This window comes from Schistocerca cancellata, chromosome 4 (genome assembly GCF_023864275.1).
Source record: "Schistocerca cancellata isolate TAMUIC-IGC-003103 chromosome 4, iqSchCanc2.1, whole genome shotgun sequence".
Taxonomy (NCBI): Eukaryota; Metazoa; Arthropoda; class Insecta; order Orthoptera; family Acrididae; genus Schistocerca; species Schistocerca cancellata.
In genome coordinates this window covers 501,940,399-501,964,432 of record NC_064629.1, presented here as the reverse complement: position 1 = coordinate 501,964,432, position 24,034 = coordinate 501,940,399, and the positions used below count along the sequence as shown (strand labels likewise).

The window sequence follows — 24,034 nt, the reverse complement described above, 5'->3', positions numbered from 1 at the left end:
CAATGGGTTGATAAAGGTAAATGACATTTTCAGAGGAAACCATGCTTAAGTAACATGACTTTCAAAGAGGTCAACACAAATATCAAACAGAAAAATGTTAATCAAGTTTTAACATAAAAATATATACATACTCAATCTAAACAGAAACAAAACTCTTGCAAGAAGGTTGCAATTCTTCGAAGACAGTGTAAACCAGATTGTTATGTACTTGCGTCCATTGTCAGCGTTGACCATTTTCCAGTTACTGCAGGGGAAGGGTGTTGAGGTCGGATGATTGTCGATCAGCGATATGCTTTATGTTCCTCATATCAACGAGGTCTATGTAGGGTGTTAAACAGTCCTTCTTCAAATATTACCTGTTGTGAATTACTGCTCGACTTAATGGGCTATTTTTGACACAAAAGATATAGACATGGTTGTCCTGCTTATAACAGAAGTGTATTAGCCCAGATCACATAAAACCACACGATGATTACTAGTTTCATCATCAGATCATTGGTATAGAACTTTTTCTTCAATACAGATGATCTGAGGGTGGCTATTTAATTTCGTTAAAACTAGAAATAATTATGTACTTTTATGCGATCTGGCCGACTTAACATCCGTAATACGAAAACCAACTGTGAGATCGACTCCAATACAGTTGACAATATCAGGTAATCATCACAAAAAAGTTGAAAATCATTTTTCCTTTATTCCTTGTGCGAATCATATAACGTGACATTCAGACATATTAGGTCCAGATCTCTGTTCGTTTACGACTCCTGTTTGAGCACACAGCTTTCTGGGTGTCATCCAGCGCATGTTTCACGTCCGGGAAATACACCTGCTGTGATAATGATCTTCTGGAGAAGCAGTAAAGAGAAGGAATATTACACCAAGTGCGAGGTTCTCAAGCTTTCAACTAGAGTATGTAGTTGCCGAGAACCGGTAGTGTGGAATTTCACGGAGAAGAAAACTGTCCAAGCAGACAGCGAAGAAGTAGAAGAGGCACCTTTTAAAGCAACAAATACAGAAAATTATACGTAATATCTTAACTTAAAACCACAGTATGAGCGAAGGCGAAAGAAATGCATATCCATTGAAACAATTATGAGCAGCCGTGGAACAACTAAACGTTGTGACCAAGACCATTTTTATTTGTGTGACTTGTCCTATATATGCCAACTGACAGAAAGAGGTTAGCCCGTCCAAGTCACCGATTTCGACTAGCATCGGCCTTCTAGTTGGGAGTCATTCCACTACACTTCTGTTTCCGAAAAAAAATCGAAGTCAAAGATCATGACGCAAGATCTATTTAGAGTCAAGTGGAATCGTTAGATCAATCGTCAGTTGCAAATATGTAACTTCTACTGGCACGTATCAGACCCACAGATTTAGAATTTTCGAGAAATCGAATAATTAGTGATTTCGATCCATTACAGGTATATCTGAAGAAGAGGTCCCTTAAAAGCCACGGCGGTGACCCTGCGATACACCACAGTTAACATTCTTCTGTTCTAGCCCGAGGGCGTGGAAATTGACTGTTCTGAAGGCGGACAGCAATGCGAAGGACCACGGCAACACTTAGGAAAGATTTTTTCTCCTAAAACATACGTTTGACTGATCTGAATGACTGATCATTCAATTTCTCGGAAACTTTCAGACTGCGAACACGATACGTATAAATAAAATGCGCTTAGTTTCAAGTATTCTAACGATTCCACCTACCATGAAATGGATCACCTGTCATGAATCTTGATCTAGAATTTATCGAAAACCAAACCGGTCTGATCTAATGCTTTCCACACGAGCTACGTTCGGGTGGCCTTCTACTAGTAAGGCGACGATGGTCGAAATCGGTGGGTCTGACCTCTCCTTATGTGCCATTGACACACATAAATGCGAACATTACGCAATACGAAGATATTTTCTCTATCAATCACACGCTGGGATGATATGTGGACTTGGGGCACAACTCGAAAGATATTTTTCTGTGCCTAAAGTAATAAGAAAAGGGAAAAGTAAAGTAGTAATGAGATAAAGAATTAGGAAAATCTCCTTTGACTCAAATAATTTAATTAAAGAAAGTCAGAAAAATATTAAAGGTTTTCCTCAGTTCCAAAATGCACACCTTTAGGAAGCAAACGCTATAAGCCATCAAACTTTTCGTACAAATGTAAAGGCAAACGTATGGCTACACTGGAAGAGTGATTTATACTACAAAAGTAGAAAATACAAAATTATTTCAATGCTGCAAGGAAACTGGTGTAGAGGGAATATTCCTAGGCTGTACATTCCGCACAAACGGGAGAGAGGGTCCTTGTTACAGCCAACATGCTTCGAACATCAAAGTGGTTGATAAAGGTATTAGGGGAGGTAAGTAGCTAGGAGTATAACAACAGTAAAAGCAATGCAGTATTGAAGGGAGACAATGCCCACACACAAACCTACAAAGAAAGCGGGATACCGGTAATGAAATTAAGCACAGGAATGTGAACGGAATGGAAGAGCGAGCGTGTAGTGCCTAACGAGGTATTACCATTCGCAAGCTGTCACCCGGAAAGTAGCTCATTTGCGAAAAAAATACGGGTAACACTGCAAAGCAACTCGGACCGAAAGAAAGGTAATGATATCGATAAAATCACAGAAGCAAGTTAGAAAGAAAAGAAGCAGTGAAAGGAACGTCGCCACTGCTACAAGGGAAATAATTTCAAAGGGAAAAGAAAATTGTGTCGGGAGACAGATTTCATTGCGCACAAAGGGGAGAGCAGAAGGGAGTGTAGTAAGAGGCGAGGAATACCCTTCTGGTGGCCGCATTCGAGGATGCAGGCTGCTGCGGTGGCTGGCTGCATGGAACGGTCGCACTGGTACTCGAGCACGGCGCGCCCGTCGATGTGGGCGCACCACACCGTACGCCACTGCAAGCCGTCCCCGCACGAGCCAGTGTTGGGGAAGCAGGGGCCCCAGCCGCCTGCAACAGCGCCACACTCCCTGTTAACCAATCCATTCCTTCCACTCTCCAGCGACAATTCGGCCATAAAAATCGCTGAAATTACTGCAGCCTTGAAGTCGTGAACCTCGAGTGGCAATTCGATCGGGCAGACTAAATCTGGCGAGAGTTCTCTGTGCGTTGTGTTTGTCGTAAGTCATAGCCCAACATTTGTTTGAAAGGTTTCTCTGCTGAGGCAACCCAGTAAGATCTAAAAGGGTGCTATTCATTGAGACTGAACCCATAGGCGAACTTGAATATTGGTAACTTATCTGAAACTTTGTGCTTGTGACGTGGCACATTATCTGCTTCACTATTAATAAAAAAAGGACAACATCGGTGTAATGCGTTGTGAAATGGTTTGTCCAAAAGCAATAAATAAAATACATTAGAGAAATACCTGAGACAGCTTATTTGCTGTACATGATTTAGAGCATTACTAGACAGTTTCACAGAACATTTCACCGTTTGAAACTTCCTGGCAGATTAAAACTGTGTGCCTGACCGAGACCCGAACTCGAGAACTTTGCTTTACACGGGCAATTTCTCTGCCAACTTTTCTCCTTTTAGTCTACATTTTTAAAAAAGGGGGGAATGGTCACCGGGGCATAGTGAGTAGGGGTCATTTTACATCGCCTGACCACAATGTCTCGGGCGCCAAACAGGAACATATTGAAGGGATAAATGATCACAGCAAAATATTCATTTATTTATTGACAAAAAATTACTCTTCCTCTTCCATGACGTGTCCCTGTCACCACGACTTTAAAAGAAGAAGGGACATGTACTACTTGCGTGAAAAAGGAAACAAACAAGAAGTAACACTTATGAAACACGCACATGCACCGTCGATACTTCGCGGACGCCGTCGCCCCATCTTGGTAGCATGATTCTCGTAATGTCGTGTAGGCACCGTTATCTGTTCAAATAACCTACTTGTGAATGTGTCAAATTTATTTCCTGGCGGGAATGATCGAGCTACGGGGTGGGTCGTGGAAGATTCTCCGCAAGAAGTTCGAAAAGTACTGGCTGTACTTAGGGTTCTTCACAATGGCACAATGACGATCGTTTAAATAGTTCCAAACTTCCATGAATCCTATAACACCATCTCCAAACAAATAATGAATCGCGTGACCTCTGATTGCCGGCCGCTGTGGCCGAGCGGTTCTAGGCGCTTCAGTCCGGAACCACGCTGCTGCTATGGTCGCAGGTTCGAATCCTGCCTCGGGCATGGATGTGTGTGATGATTAGGTGTAAGTAGTTATAAATCTCGGGGACTGATGACCTCAGATGTTAAGTTCCATAGAGCTTAGAGCCATTTGACCTCTGAACTATGTGATAGATTTGTGTTACATCCTCTGGTAATAAGCAGCGTCCGGGTAGAGGAGAGTGTGTGAATCGACATAAACGGGTAAAATTCATAAAAAGTGTGCCAAAATTTGACGCACAAAATACCATACCTCTTTCACTGGCTCACAATGTAGCGTCGGCCGTGGTGGCCACGCGGTTAAAGGCGCTACAGCCTGGAACCGCGCGGCCGCTACGGTCGCAGGTTCGAATCCTGCCTCGGACATGGATGTGTGTGATGTCCTTAGGTTAGTTAGGTTTAAGTAGTTCTAAGTTCTAGGGGACTGATGACCTTAGAAGTTAAGTCCCATAGCGCTCAGAGCCATTTGAACCATTTTTCACAATGTAGCCAGTTGAAATGAAATGAAATGAAACGTGTATGAATTCCCAAGGGACTAAAGGGCTGAGGTCATCGGTCCCTAGATGTACACACTACTTTAACTTATGCTAAGAACAGCACACACACCCATGCCCGAGGAAGGTTCAAACTGGCTCTGAGCACTATGGGACTTAACTTCTGAGGTCATCAATCCCCTAGAACTTAGAACTACTTAAACCTAACTAACCTAAGGACATCACACACATCCACGCCCGAGGCAGGATTCGAACCTGCGACCGTAGCTGTCCCGCGGTTCCAGACTGTAGCGCCTAGAACCGCTCGGCCACTCCGGCCGGCTCCCGAGGGAAGACTCGAACCTCCTGCGGGAGGGGCCGAGCAATCCGTGATATGTCGCCTCAAACCTCGCGGCCACTCCGCGCTACGTAGCCGGTATTTGTCTGTATCCTGACGTTGCAGTTCACACACAAAGGTGAATCGGCGAGATGGATCCTATGGAGTCTCTCTCGAGTAATCTGTTTTTTGTTCACCGGCACGTAGCGTATCGAACGTATGTCTGATTCTAGCGTTACCGCGTAAAAAGTGCGCCATACTACATTCCAATGCATGGTACGATACGTCAATTCGACGACATCAGGCTACCGGTGGCGACGTAGGGTGCGATAGACGTCATAGGCTTTTGTTAGGCGAGAGACAGGGAGAACGTTCCTTAGGCAGTCATATTCGAGGTAAATCCTCCCAAAATAGGAAAGTGGCACCTGTAACTCAGTATGCGCCACGGGAGTGTCAAGGGAAGATTGTGCCAGAGCCTCTATCAATAAGCCAGTGAGGTTGGTCGGGCATCACCGTCGAAGATTGAGGTGCATATCAATGTATAGAGGGACTGCTCGATCATGAAACCGACTGAGTTGCCCAAGCACGACTCACGACCCGTCCTCACTGCATCACTTCCGCCTGCACTTTATCTCCTACCTTCCAAACTTCACAGAAGATCTCCCTCGAAAAAGAGCTTCTGTGAAGTATGGAAAGTAGGAGACAAGGTATTGGCGGAAGTACAGCTGTGAGGAGGGGTTCCTGAGTATGCTCGCGTCCATAGACCACTTGCCCGAAAAAGGCAAAGGTCTCGAGTAGGAATATCAGTTGGGCACATAGTTTTCATTTTCCAGGATGTTTCATATCGGCGCTCACTCCACTGCAGAGTGAAATCTCATTCTGGATTTGACAGTGTTACCTTTTTTTTTGTTTCCAGGTTTTGTTCAGAAAGAATAATCTTATTGAAACATCATTTAATTTACGAGAGTCTTGTGCTATCTAAATGTCCTGAATTTAATATTTGATTCGAAGGTAACAATCTTGACAGCTACATACCACACCAATGTAGTTTTTTATGCGCAGAATTAATAGTGATTTGAAGAGATGAACTTTCTGACACTTCATTTAAATAGCTAGAGCAGCTGTTCGTTGAATATGGTAGAATATGGAAGAATGGTTCGATGAAGCTCTACACATTCGTCTATCCTGTGGAAGCATCTTCATATATGCACAGCTAGTGTCACCTGCACCCATACAAACTTGCTCATTGTAGTCAATCCTTAACCTCCCTGCACTGTTTTTATATTCCTCAAATCCCTTCATAGCCAGGTTCACTTCTGCTTAATTTCTTGTTCCGTGGGCTGTAGAGATGTGTGTTCCTCAGCTTAATCCTAGCAATACCAATACATTTCTCATAGCACGCATTAGCAGTTGGGGGGGGGGGGGGGGGGGGGGGCGGTACATTACGCCCATCCGAAAAAGAATTTTAAAAATCTAAATTCGTTCACTCTTGTTGACTTACAATAACAACATAGTTTTTAAATAGGTGCTGCTGTTTTAGTTGCGTCTATAAAACGAAACTATCTTTTAGCACATTCTTAGCAACATAAACACATTTTCAGTAACGTGTACTACCGAGGGGTGGTACTATATGCCAACTCTAAAAATATTTAAGAAATGAAAATTTCGTTAATTGGTGTTGAGTTTTACTCGCAACATAATTTTTAAAGAGATACTGATGTGGAAGTATGGTTCTGAATCTGAAAATATTTAATATATGAGAATTGTTGGGGAACAGGTAACTACTACTGAGACTTAAATTTTTGGTTTACGTTTAACTTAAAAATTTGAAACATTTATAGAATCAGGTAGAAGAATTCATTAGAAATAATAATTTTTTCAAATTTTTAAAATATAAAGTAACTGTGTAGACTACAGTATTTTCTCTCATTTGCTCGAACAAGGAGAAAGTGGTTACTACGAAGGTTTTGATAGAAATTCCTTTCTTCAGGTTCCGAGTAAAGATTGAACCTTAAATCCTGTCAGATGTTTCTTACTTTTTCGGTTGCTGCAGACGTATTGTGTAGCCAAAAGTTTCTTTACACCCACTGCTGTTATTTCTAAAGATGATAGCCTCAGCTGCCTGTTAATGTAAACTTTAATTTTCTGCGAAAGGTTTCACTTGCATCTGGTTATCTGGAGGTCGAATTTGCTTTCCAGTGAAATGGTCCAGCTCGTAACTCACTCTAAAGAAATTCGATTGAGGGTTAAGGTTGCGAATTTGGGCAGGGTAGTTCAGTAAACTCAAGTATTTTCTCTGAAACTAGGTATGATGGTCATTGTGCATTATTTATTTATATCAATGGCTGGCTTTCGATGATGAAAACTGAGACCCATAGGCTCACCAATGATTGTAGTTTCACTTGCCTCTGTACTGGATTACTCTTCAAAATTTGGAAGGAGTGTTCGGCACCCGGTTCATACAGTACGCTTTAAGGTTTTGCGATCTCTAAGGACCTGGGCACATGTGGAGAGTGGAAAATCACTCTAATAGGACTTCGATGTCGTACGTCCCAACCAGCACGTTATATCCGGACTCACTCGGTTCTCTCCCTCGAATCACTATTACAAAAATACGCCTATGACGTTGATGAATTACTCCTGCGCTTCTGTAGACTCGAACACATACCCTAACTTCACACAGTAACTTTCGCTTGCATAGTGTATCTCATTGCGGTGTTGAAGGTATTGTTTTCTTCTGTGGCCATAGCATAACCCGGTACACCGGCCTTATGTAAGGGGCCAGGTCGTGGGGTGTGCCGTGCTAACAGATATACTGAGGTAAATCCATTCCGTGGAAAGTTGGAATACAGACCAGCCGGTTGCTTTAGTTTTCAGGTCGTCCTGCATAATGGATGTTGTTAGCCAACGCATTTTTGGTATACGTAAAAGGGACTCCGTTTTTCATTTGATTTCCTCTGTACGTAGTAAAGCCCCAGTTTTGGTTTGCTTGTAACTGTTTTCCAATATAAGTTCTACAGCTTATTTCCGCTGAAGTGCATTTTTAATTACTTTGTGGGTTTTCAGTATTATCAACGTGCATAAATCAGGTTTTAATAAATTCCCTAACTGTTATATACTTCAAAAATCTTTTTTACTTCGAAAGAGAAACGTCAAATTTATCTCAATAACATGAACTTTCGTTCTCCTCGTAATGCATGGGAGGAACTTTTACATATTATAGTAGTAGGTGTTTTTGTCACCTTCTGCTGACATTTTACGTGGTGAAAATTAAATGGCGGTGGGGCCTTCTTCCTCTCTATACAGAGCGTCCGAGTCACAGTTTATAATCCTGTACTACCTAAAAAATCTTCAGCCTGAGTACTCGGAAGTGAGGATATAGTGACCGGAAATGAATACGCAGTTTTATATTGAAATAAACAACATAAACCTCACGGAACCACGTTGGGACACTTTAATGATCGCCGTATATTGTCCTAATATTGCAGTGTATAATCAGAATGGCCACTGACCAGTAGTAGCTGAAATGTTTCACAACGCATCTTACGATGGGTCGGGCCCCTGGTAAATGACACAGGACTGGTATGTAATTGGAAACGGACTTAAATCACAGTCCAAAATACTTTCGCCTACGTAATACTACTGTCAATGTTTATTGTCGCCGACCGCTGTGGCCGAGCGGTTCTAGGCGCTTCAGTCCGGAACCGCGAAACTGCAACGGTCGCAGGTTCGAATCCTGCCTCAGGCTTGGATATGTGTGATGTCCTTAGGTTAATTAGGTTTAAGTAGTTCTAAGTTCTAGGGGACTGATGACCTTAGATGTTAAATCCCACAGTGCTCAGAGCCATTTGAACCATTTGTTTATTGTCGGCTGCAAATATAGGAAAGGAAAAACCTGAGAGAAATTCTGCTATATACACTGCACCCTTGCAAGAGTCGTCAGGCGTATTTTTCTGGTGTTTCGGCAGTTATATGAAATTTCGTTTTTGCAATGCGCAACTGGAGTCAACCTGAACAAATACTGCTCATCTCTTTCAAGCGACGCCCATTGTCGATGGTTTATTGCCTGTTACAAAGAAAATTATTTTGGAACTGGAAATTTACGTGATCTTTTGATAGAACAGTCACAAATGACTCCATTGGGATATTAGTTTTATTGATGCTTGTCAGCGGGGGCCGCGAGGGGTAGCGGCTCGGTCTTAGGCGTCCTGTCACGATTCTCGCGGCTCCCCTCGTCGAAGATTCGAGTCCTCCCTCGGGCATAGGTGTGGGTTGTCCTTAGCGTAAGTTAGTTTAATTTAGACTATTTAGTGTGTAAGCTTAGGGACCGATGACCTCAGCAGTTTGGTCCCATAAGATCTCACCACAAAAATTTGGTTAATGGGGACATTATAACATGAAGAGAAACCAATACGCCATCATCGACTCGCGTGCAGCTCTGGCGTTCGCGGACTGCTACCGCCATAGAGCAGCACTGCACAGTCTATCCTGGAGTACTGGTCACCATTCGTGTTTCTCTGTCCCTGTTAGTGCACATCGACAAAACAAATGTCGTACTAATTTTGGACCGCTCTATCGATTGGACATGAAAAATTCCACTTTGAAAGTCATTTTTTGTATAACTGGGAACAAATCGATGATTTCTGTCGACATCGCATGTGGCATGAAAGACATAATGAGCAATTTTTTTTTTTGGCTGGATTCCAGCTACACACTGCGAAAACGAAATGGAAAATGTATGCCGAAACACCAGAGAAAATTCTCCTGACGACTCTCAGGAGAAACATCCGGTATATACAGTAAACACGATGTAATAAGAGTAAGGGCCAATATTCAGGGATATGACAGGACGCTCATTTGAAAAAAGCTTCAAATGGACATAAATTCTATTCAAACTGGTTATTTGTACTTGCACATGCTCTGACCAAACCGCCACACACCTTCACTAAAGAAGAATATGCAGCTACGACGTACGTTTAAACCTTCTGGGGTGGTAAGATTCCTGCTGCTGTCGGACAATACCGTCAGCGCTTTCCCACACATCGAATTCCTGATCTAAAGTGTTTAGCAGAGTTTTCAGCACAGTTCCTATTTTTCTTCTAAACATGTGGATCGACAACGAGAACAGGAACAGCAAAGCAATGTTGAAATGGTGCAGCGTAGTCCTACTATCCAGCACACGACGATTTTCTGCACCCATAATCGTCCCATGAATGTGTTTTGCTTCAAACGATCGTTCCTGACATACCCCTAAATATTTTCCATTCCTCTTGGGACACCTTGTATGGCACTCAACGTACGGTTTTATCTTCGAAAAATTCAATAGCATAAAGAAGTTAACAGAAATGAGGTGATGATGCTGGTGGCGAACTCACAGGCGCAGGTTGCCGAGACGAGAAACATCGCTATGATGATGGTCTACAACTCACCGATAATACACGATGGAAGATCGTTGTTCAAGCAACAGAAGACACACAACCCAGCAGAGTTTAGAACTTGGGGTTTGCTGATTCTGGGAAAGTTGTTGGAAAACTACGCATCACTCAGGAATATTTTAGGAAAAATACTCTCTGCCAAGTGGGTATTTTTCAGCGTGGGAAAGAGAATTCTATTCTGGAGAAATGAATGTTGCTAACACATAATTTTATTGGTGATACGAAAAAACCAAGCTAGCTAACCTAGCGTTAAGGCACACCATGAATTTGGCAGAACGCCAGGGGAGGTATACACTTAGTGTGGAACCTTTCGCTGCTTCACGAGATTTGAGACACTTCATCACTCAAGGGTTCGTTAGTGAACATAGTAGTTAAATATCAGTAACTGACACTGGTGCTGAATACCTAGTCCAATAGATCCGAGCTGTCATCATGAGTAACGAAAATCCAGCGTCCGGATATGCAGCGGTCTTACATATACAACATACAGTAAATTGCTTGACCCGCCCAGTTCCTGGTGGTGGTATGCACTGTAGTTATACTGCAGTTAACCTGTCAATCTTCTGTTTTCCTCAGAAGAATAATTAACATACAGAAATCTACCCTGAGATTATCATTTATAGAAACTACAATTGATTTAGCTATGGTCCATAGGAGATAATGTTTGTGGAAACAAAAACAATATTATGTATTGTAATTAAATTTCTACGCTGAAGCTACTAATTAGTTTATTTTTAATGGCTACGCTTTATGGACGTAAACACTTGTAATTAATTAATGCAATTAAAATGAACAGCATTAAAAATACATTATCATGTAAATGAGCAACACATAATGAAACTAAGAAATTTCTCACTACAAGCATTTCACGGCAGTGCAGCATAGCTCATTCACTCCTAATTCTTGTCACAGCGATTGCGGGCGTGCCCAGATCGGTTATTAATTGGTTTTCCACCAACTAATATAAAATTAGCTTTCTTTTATTTCTGAGTCAGAGAACCATCTCATCAAATAGACAGAAGTGGTCTTTTATGAGCTTGTAGGAACTTTGGCAACACTGAGATACCCAAAGGCATCAATATCTCAGTCATTACCACAGAATAATTCGATCCCTCCCGCGTGTTTCCGAAGTAGAAGGTTAGAGGGCACTAATAAGAAGAAAGAGACGATGAGAAAGTGAAAATACATTTGCACTGAAAATGTTAAGTTTCTAGAAATGTGGATGACATGAGGCAAGTAGTAACTATTTTTTACATATTTCGTGTTCGTTCACTTGAACCATAATAGAACCATAGATTACTAATCCACAACATCCGGTTCATGCGACAGTCCCGAAATTATCTTCGAATGGAGAAAATATATTTTAAATTAATAATATTTATTAAACTGGTTCTAGATTCTTAAACCGTAAAGAAATCGAACTCCAGGAAACTCAGTGAGCTTTTGTGAAGCGAAAATTATACTCTAAAGTTTGTAAGCTGTATCTGTAAAATGCTGCCATTGTTACCAGATGCTTTTTTTATAGCACCGTGACACGGTGGTGCTCTATTCAAAGTTTTTCGGTCTGAATTGAAGCTCAGACAGAAATGTTCTTAGCAGAATTTCTGCGGAGTAACGCTCTGGCATATAGCTCTTGATCACCAGATTATACGTCAGCACTAACGGTTATAACAAAATCCTCTTCATAGACTTCAACAGGGAGAAAGTTTCCTGGCGATCTGTCACTCAGATGGCTGATTTAATCTAGGCTGTCGCCGTCGTCCTCTCAGAGAAAAACAACTTGTATCGTAATTTCGAATGTTACTCTTTATATGACTTTCATTGTAGACTTCTCCATGACAACTCAAACAAAACACTACAGAAATGGTTCAAATGGCTCTGAGCACTATGGGACTTAGCGTCTGAGGTCATCAGTCCCCTAGAACGTAGAACTACTTAAACCTAACCAACCTAAGGACATTACACACATCAATGCCCGAGGCAGGATTCGAACCTGCGACCGTAACAGCAGCGCAGTTCCGGACTGTAGCGCCTAGAACCACTATTCCACCCCGGCCGGCAAAACACTACTCGTCATAGGGACCACCTATACGTCAGGCACATCACTCAGAGGTCAGAAGAAAAAAATGTAGAATATTATTCTCGACAGCAGAGCGGTACTACCGGTTATTAGAAATGGTCATTGATAAGCGTAGGATGACTCTAAGTTTGACTTGGCATTTGGTAGCAGAGTTAAGTCTCTGACCTTCAGAGCGTCTCGTCGAAAGAGCAACTACCCTAACACCACGAGCTCATTATCGCCTCCTTCTGGTTTCGAAAATATGCCCAGTTTTCATGCTTTCTTTGCTTTGTCTTCGTTCAGTCATTAATCTCCTGGATCTGAGACCATTTTTGATTACGAGATTCCTCTTCTCCACAGTTTCGTCTCTTCTTTTGCTCCTCGTAGCTTCAAGATGTTGGACCAATCAAAGAACTCCACAAAACTAAAATAATATACTTCATATGTACTATACATCCCAACAGACAAACTACGAACGAATTCCTTTTTCTATTAGGAGTACTACCTTTCTGTATGAGGGCTGCTTTTCTGAGTATTTCAGAAAGGACTGCTCATGGATTGCAAAGAATGATTCTGGAATTAAATTATCAATTTTCTGTCCATAATACTGAAGCTTCCGTGGTTGGTAGCTTTCACTGATTATTGTTCCACACAAATCGAAATACTACTGTTCATTATAGTTACAGACACATTTCTTACTGTATTTCACAGAATCTTTGTTGTATGTCAACACTAAATACTAGGCAGAAATAACCAAGTGAAGTGGCTCATGGACTTGCATGTGGAGGCAAGGTGGTGCAAATCCACGTCCGGTCATTCAGATTTACGTTTCCAGCGGTTTCAAAAAATCGCTTAAGGCCAGTGCTGGGATGGACCTTTCGAAGTGGCTGCGGTCGAAAGCCTTCCCCATTCTTCCATAATCCTATCTGGTGCTCCGTCTCTAATAAACATTTCTCCGACAGGTCTTTAAACCCTAATCTTACTTCCTTTGTTTTGTGTAAATCGCCATCAGTTGGTTCAAGGAACTAGAAACGAATACTTGATTAGTGTAAGAAAAGAAGAATGCTTCGACTCAACGAGGTCTAACAGCTGTCGAAGTCGTTTGTCACAAATTCTTGGTCAACAAAGACTTTGTCGATGTAATTGTGTATCAGGTCTCATTTAGCTAGCGATCAGCAGAGAAACAAAACTTCAACTATTTCGCTGGGGAACATCGCATATAAAGTTTCCTATCCGGATAGGTCATTTAGATGAGAGCATAAATAAAACAAAGGAAGCCTCTACTACATGAGCATTTTATCTCTAATGGCACCGATTACCTGCGTTGGTTTACAAGTCGTAAGTTCAGCAAATAAGTAAATCAAGCTCAAGTCCTTATCAACACAGAGATTTTTAATTTCGTTCCCGAAGGACACAGAGTCCGGGAGTGGTGGCGTTGCCTCATCCGTGACTGTCTGTGAGATGCATTACTTAACACCGGGAACCCCATTCCAGAAACAAGGAGTAACTATCACTGTTACCTCACTGAACAAATGCAAAGAAACGCAAGATCCGCAAAAAATCCACTAATTTAATCTAACTTATATTACGACCTGAATATGAATAAACTGGAGGAAGTTCCGATCTTCCAGGTAACAGAACGACTTGTGGGAACACTTTCTGTTCCGTGTCACGAATACACCACTTATCCAACAACAAAACAAACATATCCCATGAGTCTAAGCACAACTAACTTACCCTCAGAAGCGAGAGAGATGTTTGACTTAACGAGCCACGCCTACGCGAGGAGAAATGAAATTCCCGATCTGAAAAAGATCTACAGGTTCTAGTTCGGCCTCAAGGCATAGTATATGTCAACTGCACGCAGCCTGTATCGAAGTGTCTCTACATCAGGGCCCTGTAGGGTATTAGATTCCTACAGTTGAAAGTAATGGAAAGCACATTAGCGCAGAGCTGAAGTCGGGCCGTTTAGCACATTTCGCTCCAGGGGTAGAAGTGATAACTGGACTTTTCAACTCCATGGCTGCAGTACTTACATTTAGTGTCAATGTTCTGGTCAGAAAAATCACTCAACTCTGGTCCCACCATACGTGAGAATGGGATTTAGGCTATAGCTTCATTTTACGCCCTGTATTTGCATATATAGAACAATGTTTGACTACAGTGAGCGATGTTGTTAAGCTACCACTAACGACGAACATTAGCGCAAGGTACATCAACTGGCACATTCGGTCGCCAGAGGCTTCCAGCCTGAAAGAATCCTCGAGCAGTAGACCCCATTTGTAATTAATAGATCATGTCAATGACCCAGTTATGCGAAAGCGCCAGCGGTAGGTTTAACTTTTGAATGTAGTTTCCATCAGGAGATTACTGATCAGATTTAAAATACGGATAATTATATACTTTCAATCGGGGTAACATTTTACCAGTTAGGGTACCTTAGCGACACTTAAATTTTTTTTTTCAATTGGCTGCTGCTCCACCTACTTGCATTACTTTCTACTAAAAGTAACAGTTTATTACCTCTGTGATTTCTCGTCAGTATTTCAATTGTCCAAACAAATTCCTAAAAGCTCTTAGATTTGTGACTTCCCTTTAATTGCTCTGACTGTGAAGAGAGCTTCTGGCGACAGAGAATTAGATCCCGGAAAAATTCTTTGCTTTCTAGGACTGGCCGAAAGTTATCTTGAATGAATGTGTAACTTTGTACTAGCATTAAAATTGAAATTTTACTCCAACAGGGAACAGTTAGTATACATTCTCACTTTTCCAAGCACTCATTAACTATAGACCTTAATGTTACAATGTCTGTTGGGATGTGTAATTTATTCTGTGTTCAGTATTTTTAAAAATGGTAAAAAGTAGTACCAAGTCACCCCGATTGAATGTCAGTGACATGTTGTGTAACGTTCTCCTCGAGAAGGGCTTAATCTGCACAAGGCAAACTCACTGGAGAAAAAAAAAGAAAAAACTAAATTGAAGATAAGGCATGGGACAGGCCACATAGACCGTTGTTGCAGCGGATAAAAGTATCACCAGCGATGACTCTATTGTGTCTGACACGGTACTCCTCTGCAGACTCTTAACTAAGGTACGAGCATACGGAATAGGTTTCCAGATACATGAGTGGTTCGAAAACGTCATAAGAAATAGAACCCAGTACGTTGTTCTCAACGGCGAGTGTTCATCAAAGACAAGGGTACCATGAAGTGTGTCTTAGCGAAGAGTGACAGCCCCTCTCTTATTACCTACATACACAAATGATCTGACGGGCAGGATGAGCAGCAATCCGTGGCTATTTGCTGATTACAGTGTGATGTATAGGAAGGTGTCGTCCTTGAGTGGCTTTAGGAGGACATAAGATGAATTAGACAAAATTTCTAGTTTGTGCGATGAATGACAGTTTGCTCTAGACGTAAAAAGTAAATGCATACGAGAAGGAAAAATCATCCCACAATGTTCGAATACAGCATTAGTAGTGTGTTGCTTGCATACACAGTCACTTGGATTAAATATCTAGACGTAAGTTGTAAGGAGACAGGAAATGAAACGAGCACGTAAGGACGGTAATAGGGAATGTGAAAGGTCGACTAGAATTTATTGGGAGAATTCTAGGAAAATGTGGCTCATCTATAAAGGAGATCACGTATAGAACAGTGCCGCCGAGTCTTGAATATTGATAGAGTGTGTGGGATGCCCAGTAGACCCGATTAAAGGAATACCTCGAAGCAATTCAGAGGCGGGGCGCCAGATTTGTCACCTGTAGGTTCAATCAACAGGCGAGTATATCGGAGATGCTTCTTGAACTCAAATAGAAATACCTGCAGGGAAGACGACTTTCTTTTCGTGTAACACTGTTGAGAAAGTTTAGGAACCAAGCATTTGCAACAGGGAACGAAATGACAAATAGTGGTTCAAGGTGCTTCCTGCTAAACATCTTTTGGCGACTTGGGAAGTATGTATGTAGATGTACATGTATAAAAGACGAAGACACTGAGTAACTACTGAATTAACTCTTCCTTGACTTACCACAAATTTCCCTTCCAGAATGCCACGATAGCATTCCCCCGACCATAACGTTCCGTCTTCCGGTCTGATGGATCCTTCCGACTATTGTTGCAGGGCCGTACACGTCCACGGCCGTCTGTCCGATGAAGCGAAAAACGTGCTTCATCTGAAAAGGCCTCCTGTCGCCACACTGTGGATGTCCAGTTACGGTACTGGTGCGCAGTTTCCAGCCTTTGTCGCCTATGAACAGGAGTCAGCATGGGTGCCTGCTGTAGAGGCCAATACGCAACAACGTTCGCTGAAGGATCGTTGAGGAGACATTGTCGGTAGCCCCTTGCTTCATCTGATCGGTCAGTTGCTCAACATTTTCACGTCTATTCACCTGCACACATCTCCACAGCCGTCGTTAACGCCTGTCAGCTATGAGCCGTTGTGCACCACAGTGGCCTCAGCACTGGTTTTCGACAACGTAATTTTTCCATGCTCGGTGTATTTCAACCACTGTGGGATGCAAGCAGTTCACAATAATAGCCGATTCAAAAATGCTTCCACTCTTGGACGGAAAACCAATAATCATGCCCTTTTGGACGACGGATAAATCGCACCGTTTTTGCATTACAACAGCAACTGCACTATTGGTCGCGTCCTGCCAACACACTTTATGTACCCTCCATTGCTAGTGCTGCCACCTGCCGTCTCTGAGTGATTATTGGAAGTTGACGCTGAATATAGGAGGTGGTTTCATTAATGTGACTGGATCGTGCAAATGTAAATGGTAGCCAAGCCGGAAGATAGCGCTATTGTATTTGACCACGAACGGCACCTGTGCATCGTCGTCAGTTTGTTGTAAGTGTCAATCGTGGTCAGAGTAGAGTTCTGTGTTGTTGTGAGTGCATTATGTCGGAGCTAAGTAAATTAGAAGGTAGGAAAATTTATGATGCTGGTATGGTGGATGCTTGCGAAGCCAAGGTAGCCGAAGTGTTTGATGTTTCAAGAGGTACTGTATTGAAGATTTATACAGTCTGAACGGAAAGCGGAAAAACATCATCCCTTAAGTCAGAACACGGAAGAAAGTGTGTGTTAAGTGATCGTGACCGTCGGTCATTGAAGAGGATTGCGACGAATAATAAGAGGACGACAGCTGCAAAAGTCACTGCCAAACTGAATGTCGCAATCGAGAACCGTGTCATCACCAAATCGACACGATGGAAGCTACATAAATCGGGGATTGGAGGGCGAGGTGGAATTCCAAATGCCCGTAACAGGAGAACGTCGTGCCGCAGCCATAAAATATGGAGTATGGAGCAATGGAAGAAAATCTAATGAGTCTTGTTCCACACAATTTCCAAAGTCTGGTTGAGTTTACTTCACAAGAATGGAATATTGCGGAGGTTGGTCAGCCGTATTGGGGGAACCATGGAGCCCATGGTTACTCTGTATGGTCGCTTTTCTTCCAAAGATTATGTGGCAACAGTGGGTGATAAGGTCCTCTTCATGATACAATATTTGTTCTCCAATGGTGATGATGTTTTCTAAGACAACAGGATCCCTGTTCATAAAGCTCGCATATTCAAGAACTCGTTTTTGAGAACGAGGATGAGTTGTGTCATCTACCCTGGCCACCACAGTCACCTGATATCAGCATTATAGCGGCTTTGTGGTCTACTGTGGAGAGAAGTGTGAGAGGTCGCTGTGCGCCCCCATCATTGTTGCCTGAACTTGCCACTCGAAAACCTCCGAGCCGGCGAAACCATACAACTTCACTATTTTGTTTTATAACTCGGTACCGACATAATCCATTGCACCTACTTGAAATACAGCGACAAGAGATGCTATAATAAAATTCTCTAGATTGTTAAGCCGGCGAACATGTATTTAAATGTTCTAGACACTCACATCACAGTCGTGCATGTACAGGATGTCTCTCCTAAGAGACGTCATGCGTATATTCCATTCTGTTGCAGAGGATATTTGCAATTTCGTTTTTGCGTTGTGTAACTGGAGTCAGCACAAACAAATAGGCTCATCACGTCTTTCGTGTGACGCCCATTGTCGACGGACAGCGTCGGTTTGTTTCCAGTTGCAGAAAAAATGATTTTTAAAGAGGACTTTTACTTGCCCATCCGAAAGAGCGGTCATAGGTTAGTTTAGTGCGTTATCTGTTTTATCGATAAATATTAACAGGGAAAGTAAATCTCGAAAAACCACCAACACTACAGCAGCGGCATCGTTGCCCTGGCATCTTCGTTTTTAAATGTCCCAGGTAATACATATCGATAAAACGAATATCGGACTAGACAAATTTGGGAGCGCTCTATCCACTGAGCACGTAAAATTCCGACAAAAAAAATAATTTTGTTTCTAATGGGAAACAAAACGACGATTTGTGTTGACACTGGGCTTGGTATGAGAGACGTGATGAGCAATATTTGTTTGAGCTGACTTCAGATACACACTACAGAAATGAAATTGCAAATATTTGCCGAAACACTAGAGAAAATGCGTCTGATGACTCTCAGGAAAGACACCCTGTATATTCACACAGTCATTGGTATTACGTGTATCAGTGGTTAGTAGTTAATGGATGACAATAATATTATCTTCGAACTCTTCCATTTGGTCCGTGTTTTCATAGAAAAACAGTAATATCAGAAACTGAGTCCGCCTTGATGGATGATAGTTCAGTTATAGATTTATAAGTAACAATACCTGTAGTTCACGTGGTTTAACAACCCACAATGGAAATACATTAGACAATAAAGGCGCAGATTATAGTAGAAAATAGTACTAGTCCCCGTTTAGCTAGTGAAAGCCTTTCTCCAGCACGCTATTAACCAGCACATTACATATATGGTTTCCTTTTATTTGCTATGATTATTGCTACTGAACCTAATCATTAGGAAGTAATTATCTTTGTCAGTAACAATACAGTTCTTGTGGTTTGTATTGTTGCTCTTGTATATATTCCGATTATTATTTATTTATTCACAATACTATGTAATTATCATTGACAATCTGATTCTAATTTGATATTGTATCGAAACGTGCAACTCTACGATGGATCTGAGAAGAGTACAAATTCCCGACATAATGTCTGTTCCTAGCAGCCGTTATCACAGTCAGAGAATATATATGTCCTAGTCTATAGTCGCAACAGTAACCAAATAGATGGTTAGAGAAAATAAAAGGAGGCTATGAAATACAAAATATAAAGAAAGTTTTCGTTGCTACTGTAACACCGCAGCTCGCTCGATTCCCGTCGTGTTCTGTATTATATTCAGCTCGAGAATGGTTCCTTGAAGCTTTGTTTTCGTTGTGTATTCCTGATGGTACATTCATCACAGTTTTTAAAACAATAACACGCTGTTTTGCTGGTAAGCGTTTTTGATCAGCGTATCGGTGCAAGAGACTTGTGAGTTTTTGTGTTTGTTTGCTTTTAAATTGAACATTTTGAAATTTTCCTCGAGAAAGCCTGAAAATATATTTCCGAGATACGGAACCCTTATACATAGTCCATACTTCACATCTGCAGTCCAACATAAGAAGAATGGATACAATCCGCCTGTGTTCCCTTATTTACTGCCCGTCTTTTAACGTGCGCGTGCAAATTCCTTCGCGAAGGAAGCGGCAGAAAGACCTCGCTGCATATGAAATGGAATCCTCCCACCTTTTGTTTCCATTGTCTTCAAAGTCGCACAAACGGCCTACAGAATGGAAAACCCGCAATCTGTCTCTCTAAAGAAACACGAGGGAAGACATGGTACCGAGTCATATGCGTACTAGGGTAGCTATCTTTGGCACAAAGAAAGTAGACGTAGCAGTTCCTCGACATATCAAATCATCCATTATGCTGTACGAAAGATACGTCCACAATTAATATTACTTCTATAGTGAGATACTCAGTGTTTTCGTGGCTTTATTTTTGCAGGTGATAGTAAAATTACTTCTAGCAAAATTGTCTTAAAAGACTGACTATGACAAATGATTTAGCAGAGATTTGTAAAACACGATCAACGATTCGCATTATATGACTTTTGAACAAAGAAGGAGAAACAGGATTAACGCTGTGGAAATAATGTATCAGTATTGGATCCGTCTACATATGATTCTGGCGCTACGGTAACATTTTCTTCTCTTGCAGAAACTTTTGATATTACCATTGTCAAAAAGAAAGAACACCTACATTCTACTGAAGGCAATAGCGGAAGAGGTGTATGTCCCAAAAGGAATACAAAATACTTACGGTGCCATGCTACTGTTCATAAAGTGAGAAGGTAACTATAATCTTGTGCAATAAAATTAGTGGAAGCTTGATAAGAGATAGTAGATTATATATAAAAATTCTGCATTGGAACGTAAAGGAAACTTTCATGGCTGTAGTGGAGAGCACATACTGAAAAATAATGCTTGAGGATAAAGAATATAAAATCTACTAGGCAAGACATACAGACCTCAAAGAAACCTAATGATTAAGTCCTTATGACGTGAACATTGGCCCAAAGCATTGAATGGTGGTTTTAATAAGCTACATTTTTATTTGACATGTGGTACAACGTTGTACCGAACGCATTTTTCATAAATACAGATCTCAGAAGAAAAATTACATCTGGATCTAAATATCGGGCAACGAGACTTTACGTATTCTTCCGACATCTAGTAGGATGCGCTGATGCAATTGAAAAGAGGCAATCCATTTCGTTATTCTTAAACGCATACCCATATGACTGAAGCTACAGTTCATTTATTTCATAATTTGTGGATACAAAGGAAGAAGGATGGAAATCTGTCAGAAGGGCAGCACATTAATGATCTATTGGTGCATGTCAACATCTTCCATCATTCGTTCAATGCTATCAGCAGGGAAAAGTTCTTATGGCTTTGAGTGTAACAACTACACTGTCCGTTACCGAAACTCCAGGTCTGACGGTGATGGATCAACCTGACACTTTCCGAAACTCCACAATTTGTGATGTATGTCTCGAACTCTATTAGCAGTCGGATGCAGTGGTATGATTGGAGTATAAAATCCCTGTGTAACATTTAGACTTCTCTTTGATGTTAATAACTGCGTTACTGAGCAACCTGAAATCATAGTCTTTGCCACGTTTCTCCGATTCGACTCTGTGATATACGAGGGTTGGAACTTAATTAGTGGCAACTATTTATTCACAACCGATACAAAAGAGTTACATGTTTACTCCTGTTACTGTCCCTCAGAGTAGTCACCAGCGTTGTGTAGAATCCGTTGCCAGCGATGTGGAAGGCGTAGTATACCGTTACCAGAGCCTGTTTTGTTGATGGTTCGAATGGAGCGATCTGCTATCTGTCGAATCTCTGGAACAGTTCTGAAGCGAATCCCACGAAGTGGCTCCTTCATCTTTGAAATCAAATCAAAGTCACAAGGACTTAAGTCCGGGGAGTATGGTGGATGGTACAGTACTTCCCAGTCCCATCGACCGAACAGAGCAGCCACAGCTTGCGTTGTATGCGCCCACGGATTTGTAGTGCAAAATGATGGATGGGTTGCGCAGAAAGTGACGCCGCTTCTTTCACAAAGCTGGTCGCAGTTGATGCTCCAAAAACAAACAGTAATACTGTGCATTGACGGTCTGCCGTGGAGGAAAGTAATGCATTAGGATAACACCATCACAGTCGTACACGGAGGAGGAGGAGGAGATTAGTATTTAACGTCCCGTCGACAACGAGGTCATTAGAGACGGAGCGCAAGCTCGGGTGAGGGAAGGATGGGGAAGGAAATCGGCCGTGCCCTTTCAAAGGAACCATCCCGGCATTTGCCTGAAGCGATTTAGGGAAATCGCGGAAAACCTAAATCAGGATGGCCGGAGACGGGATTGAACCGTCGTCCTCCCGAATGCGAGTCCAGTGTGCTAACCACTGCGCCACCTCGCTCGGTGTCGTACACGAGAATCACCATAGCTTTAGACCGCTCCATTCGCACCATCAAGAGAACAGGCTCTGTTAACGGTATACTACGCCTTCCACATCGCTGGCAACGGGTTCTACACAACGCTGGTGACTACTTTGAAGGACAGTAACAGGTGCAAACATGTCACTCTTTGGTATCGGTTGTGAATAAATAGTTGCCACTATTTAAGTTCCAACCCTCGTAATATTTCATAAGTGCACTTCAATCTACCGTTGCTAAAGTTCATTTACGTCCCTGTGATCTGTAAGTAGCGACCCTCTTCTAATAAACTGCAGTTCTGTTATTAATATCCTTATACTGACTCGTAATTATCTCAGTCTGAATGACTCTGTCAGCTAAATTTTCGAGGCCAATATGATGCAACCATAGCGGTAGACAAGTGTGTGTCACATATTACAGCAACGAGCTGGAATGGTAAATTTCAAAGAAAAGCTTTTATGTTCTGGAGTAGTGGTTTGCGTCTAAGAGGAACTCAACAGAAACAACCTAGTGGGACGGTTAGCCCTTTACTCAAGGGCTAGCTGCCAAGTGGGGCTAACTAATACACAGGGTGTCCCTGGAGGAACGTTCAGCATTCACTGACATGACAGGATTATCGTTTGAAGCGAAAATGTCTAATAAAGATCTAAGAGAACGTCTTCATCTTCGATAGTGTGGAACAGATTTCTTCTGATGCAAGCTCTTTGTTTTCCATATTTAGGGAGAATGTGGTATGGACTAAACCAAGAAAAAAATGTCTAGTAAGTATTGGCTCCAAAATGCATACTTTAAGAGGTATGAGCACTCGTTCAGTAGAAGAGATATGTTTCACAGAAGTGAAGATGAAAAAGTGCTCGTATCTCTTAAGACAGGCGTTTTAGAGAACATGTTTACTGGACTTTTTTGCTTCGAATGATCGTTCCTGTCATATTCGTGAATATTAACGATTCCTCTTGGGACACCCGGTATGGTCATCAGTCTAGCCCACCTTCTTCCATGGTTCCCTTTAGAACGCATTCGTGGCTAAGCTACAAAAAATTATACTTTCACTAGCATATAGTATGAAGTGAAAGTAATATATTAATCAAAAGAAATGGCGTATAGCATAAAATCTGAAATAGTGAGTGGGTTGTTGGGTGACATGATGCCTTCATGGTTAAAAGTCAGCAGTGGTTTTGCCAAAGAAGGAAGTAGGATATAAGATGTGGGATATTAAACGACGATATGATATATTACTGTTGCAAAGCTAGAGGAGCAGAACATCGAAATCGATCAAAACCTGAAGTTTTGAAAGAGATGGATCACATTCCCCGAAACCTTTGGTAAGGGTTTGGTGGATTAAGTTGTGTCGCTGTTATCTTGTTACAATTTTCTCAAGTTCACACACTTTATATCATTGAAGTCCTCTTCCGAAGCGCTTTCCAACGCCGCAGAAAACTGACCGTATAAAGTTCGTATGATAAAAAGTCCGATATGATAGTCAGCAGATGCTAATGTCAAGAATTACTTCCCTACGTTAGATAATTTGCCGTATTTTGAATAGGCTATCTTAGCTCTCTCATCCTGTATACAACGATTCTCCATCAGCCTTAGTTTACAGAATAAAAAGGAAACTCAT

General features: G+C 41.8%; 1 protein-coding gene across 2 annotated transcripts in view; it reads right to left on the bottom strand.

Moving 5' to 3' along the window:
* Positions 1–24,034, bottom strand: part of LOC126183723 (thrombospondin type-1 domain-containing protein 7A-like) — a 1,149,604-nt gene that overhangs the window by 759,311 nt on the left and 366,259 nt on the right. The window contains exon 3 of one of the 2 annotated variants that reach the window (XM_049925914.1): positions 2,783–2,953. The exons of the other annotated variant lie outside the window; for it this stretch is intronic. Coding sequence (XP_049781871.1) covers positions 2,783–2,953 — 171 coding nt within the window. The remainder of the gene's footprint in view (positions 1–2,782; positions 2,954–24,034) is intronic. 2 annotated transcript variants of the gene reach the window in all.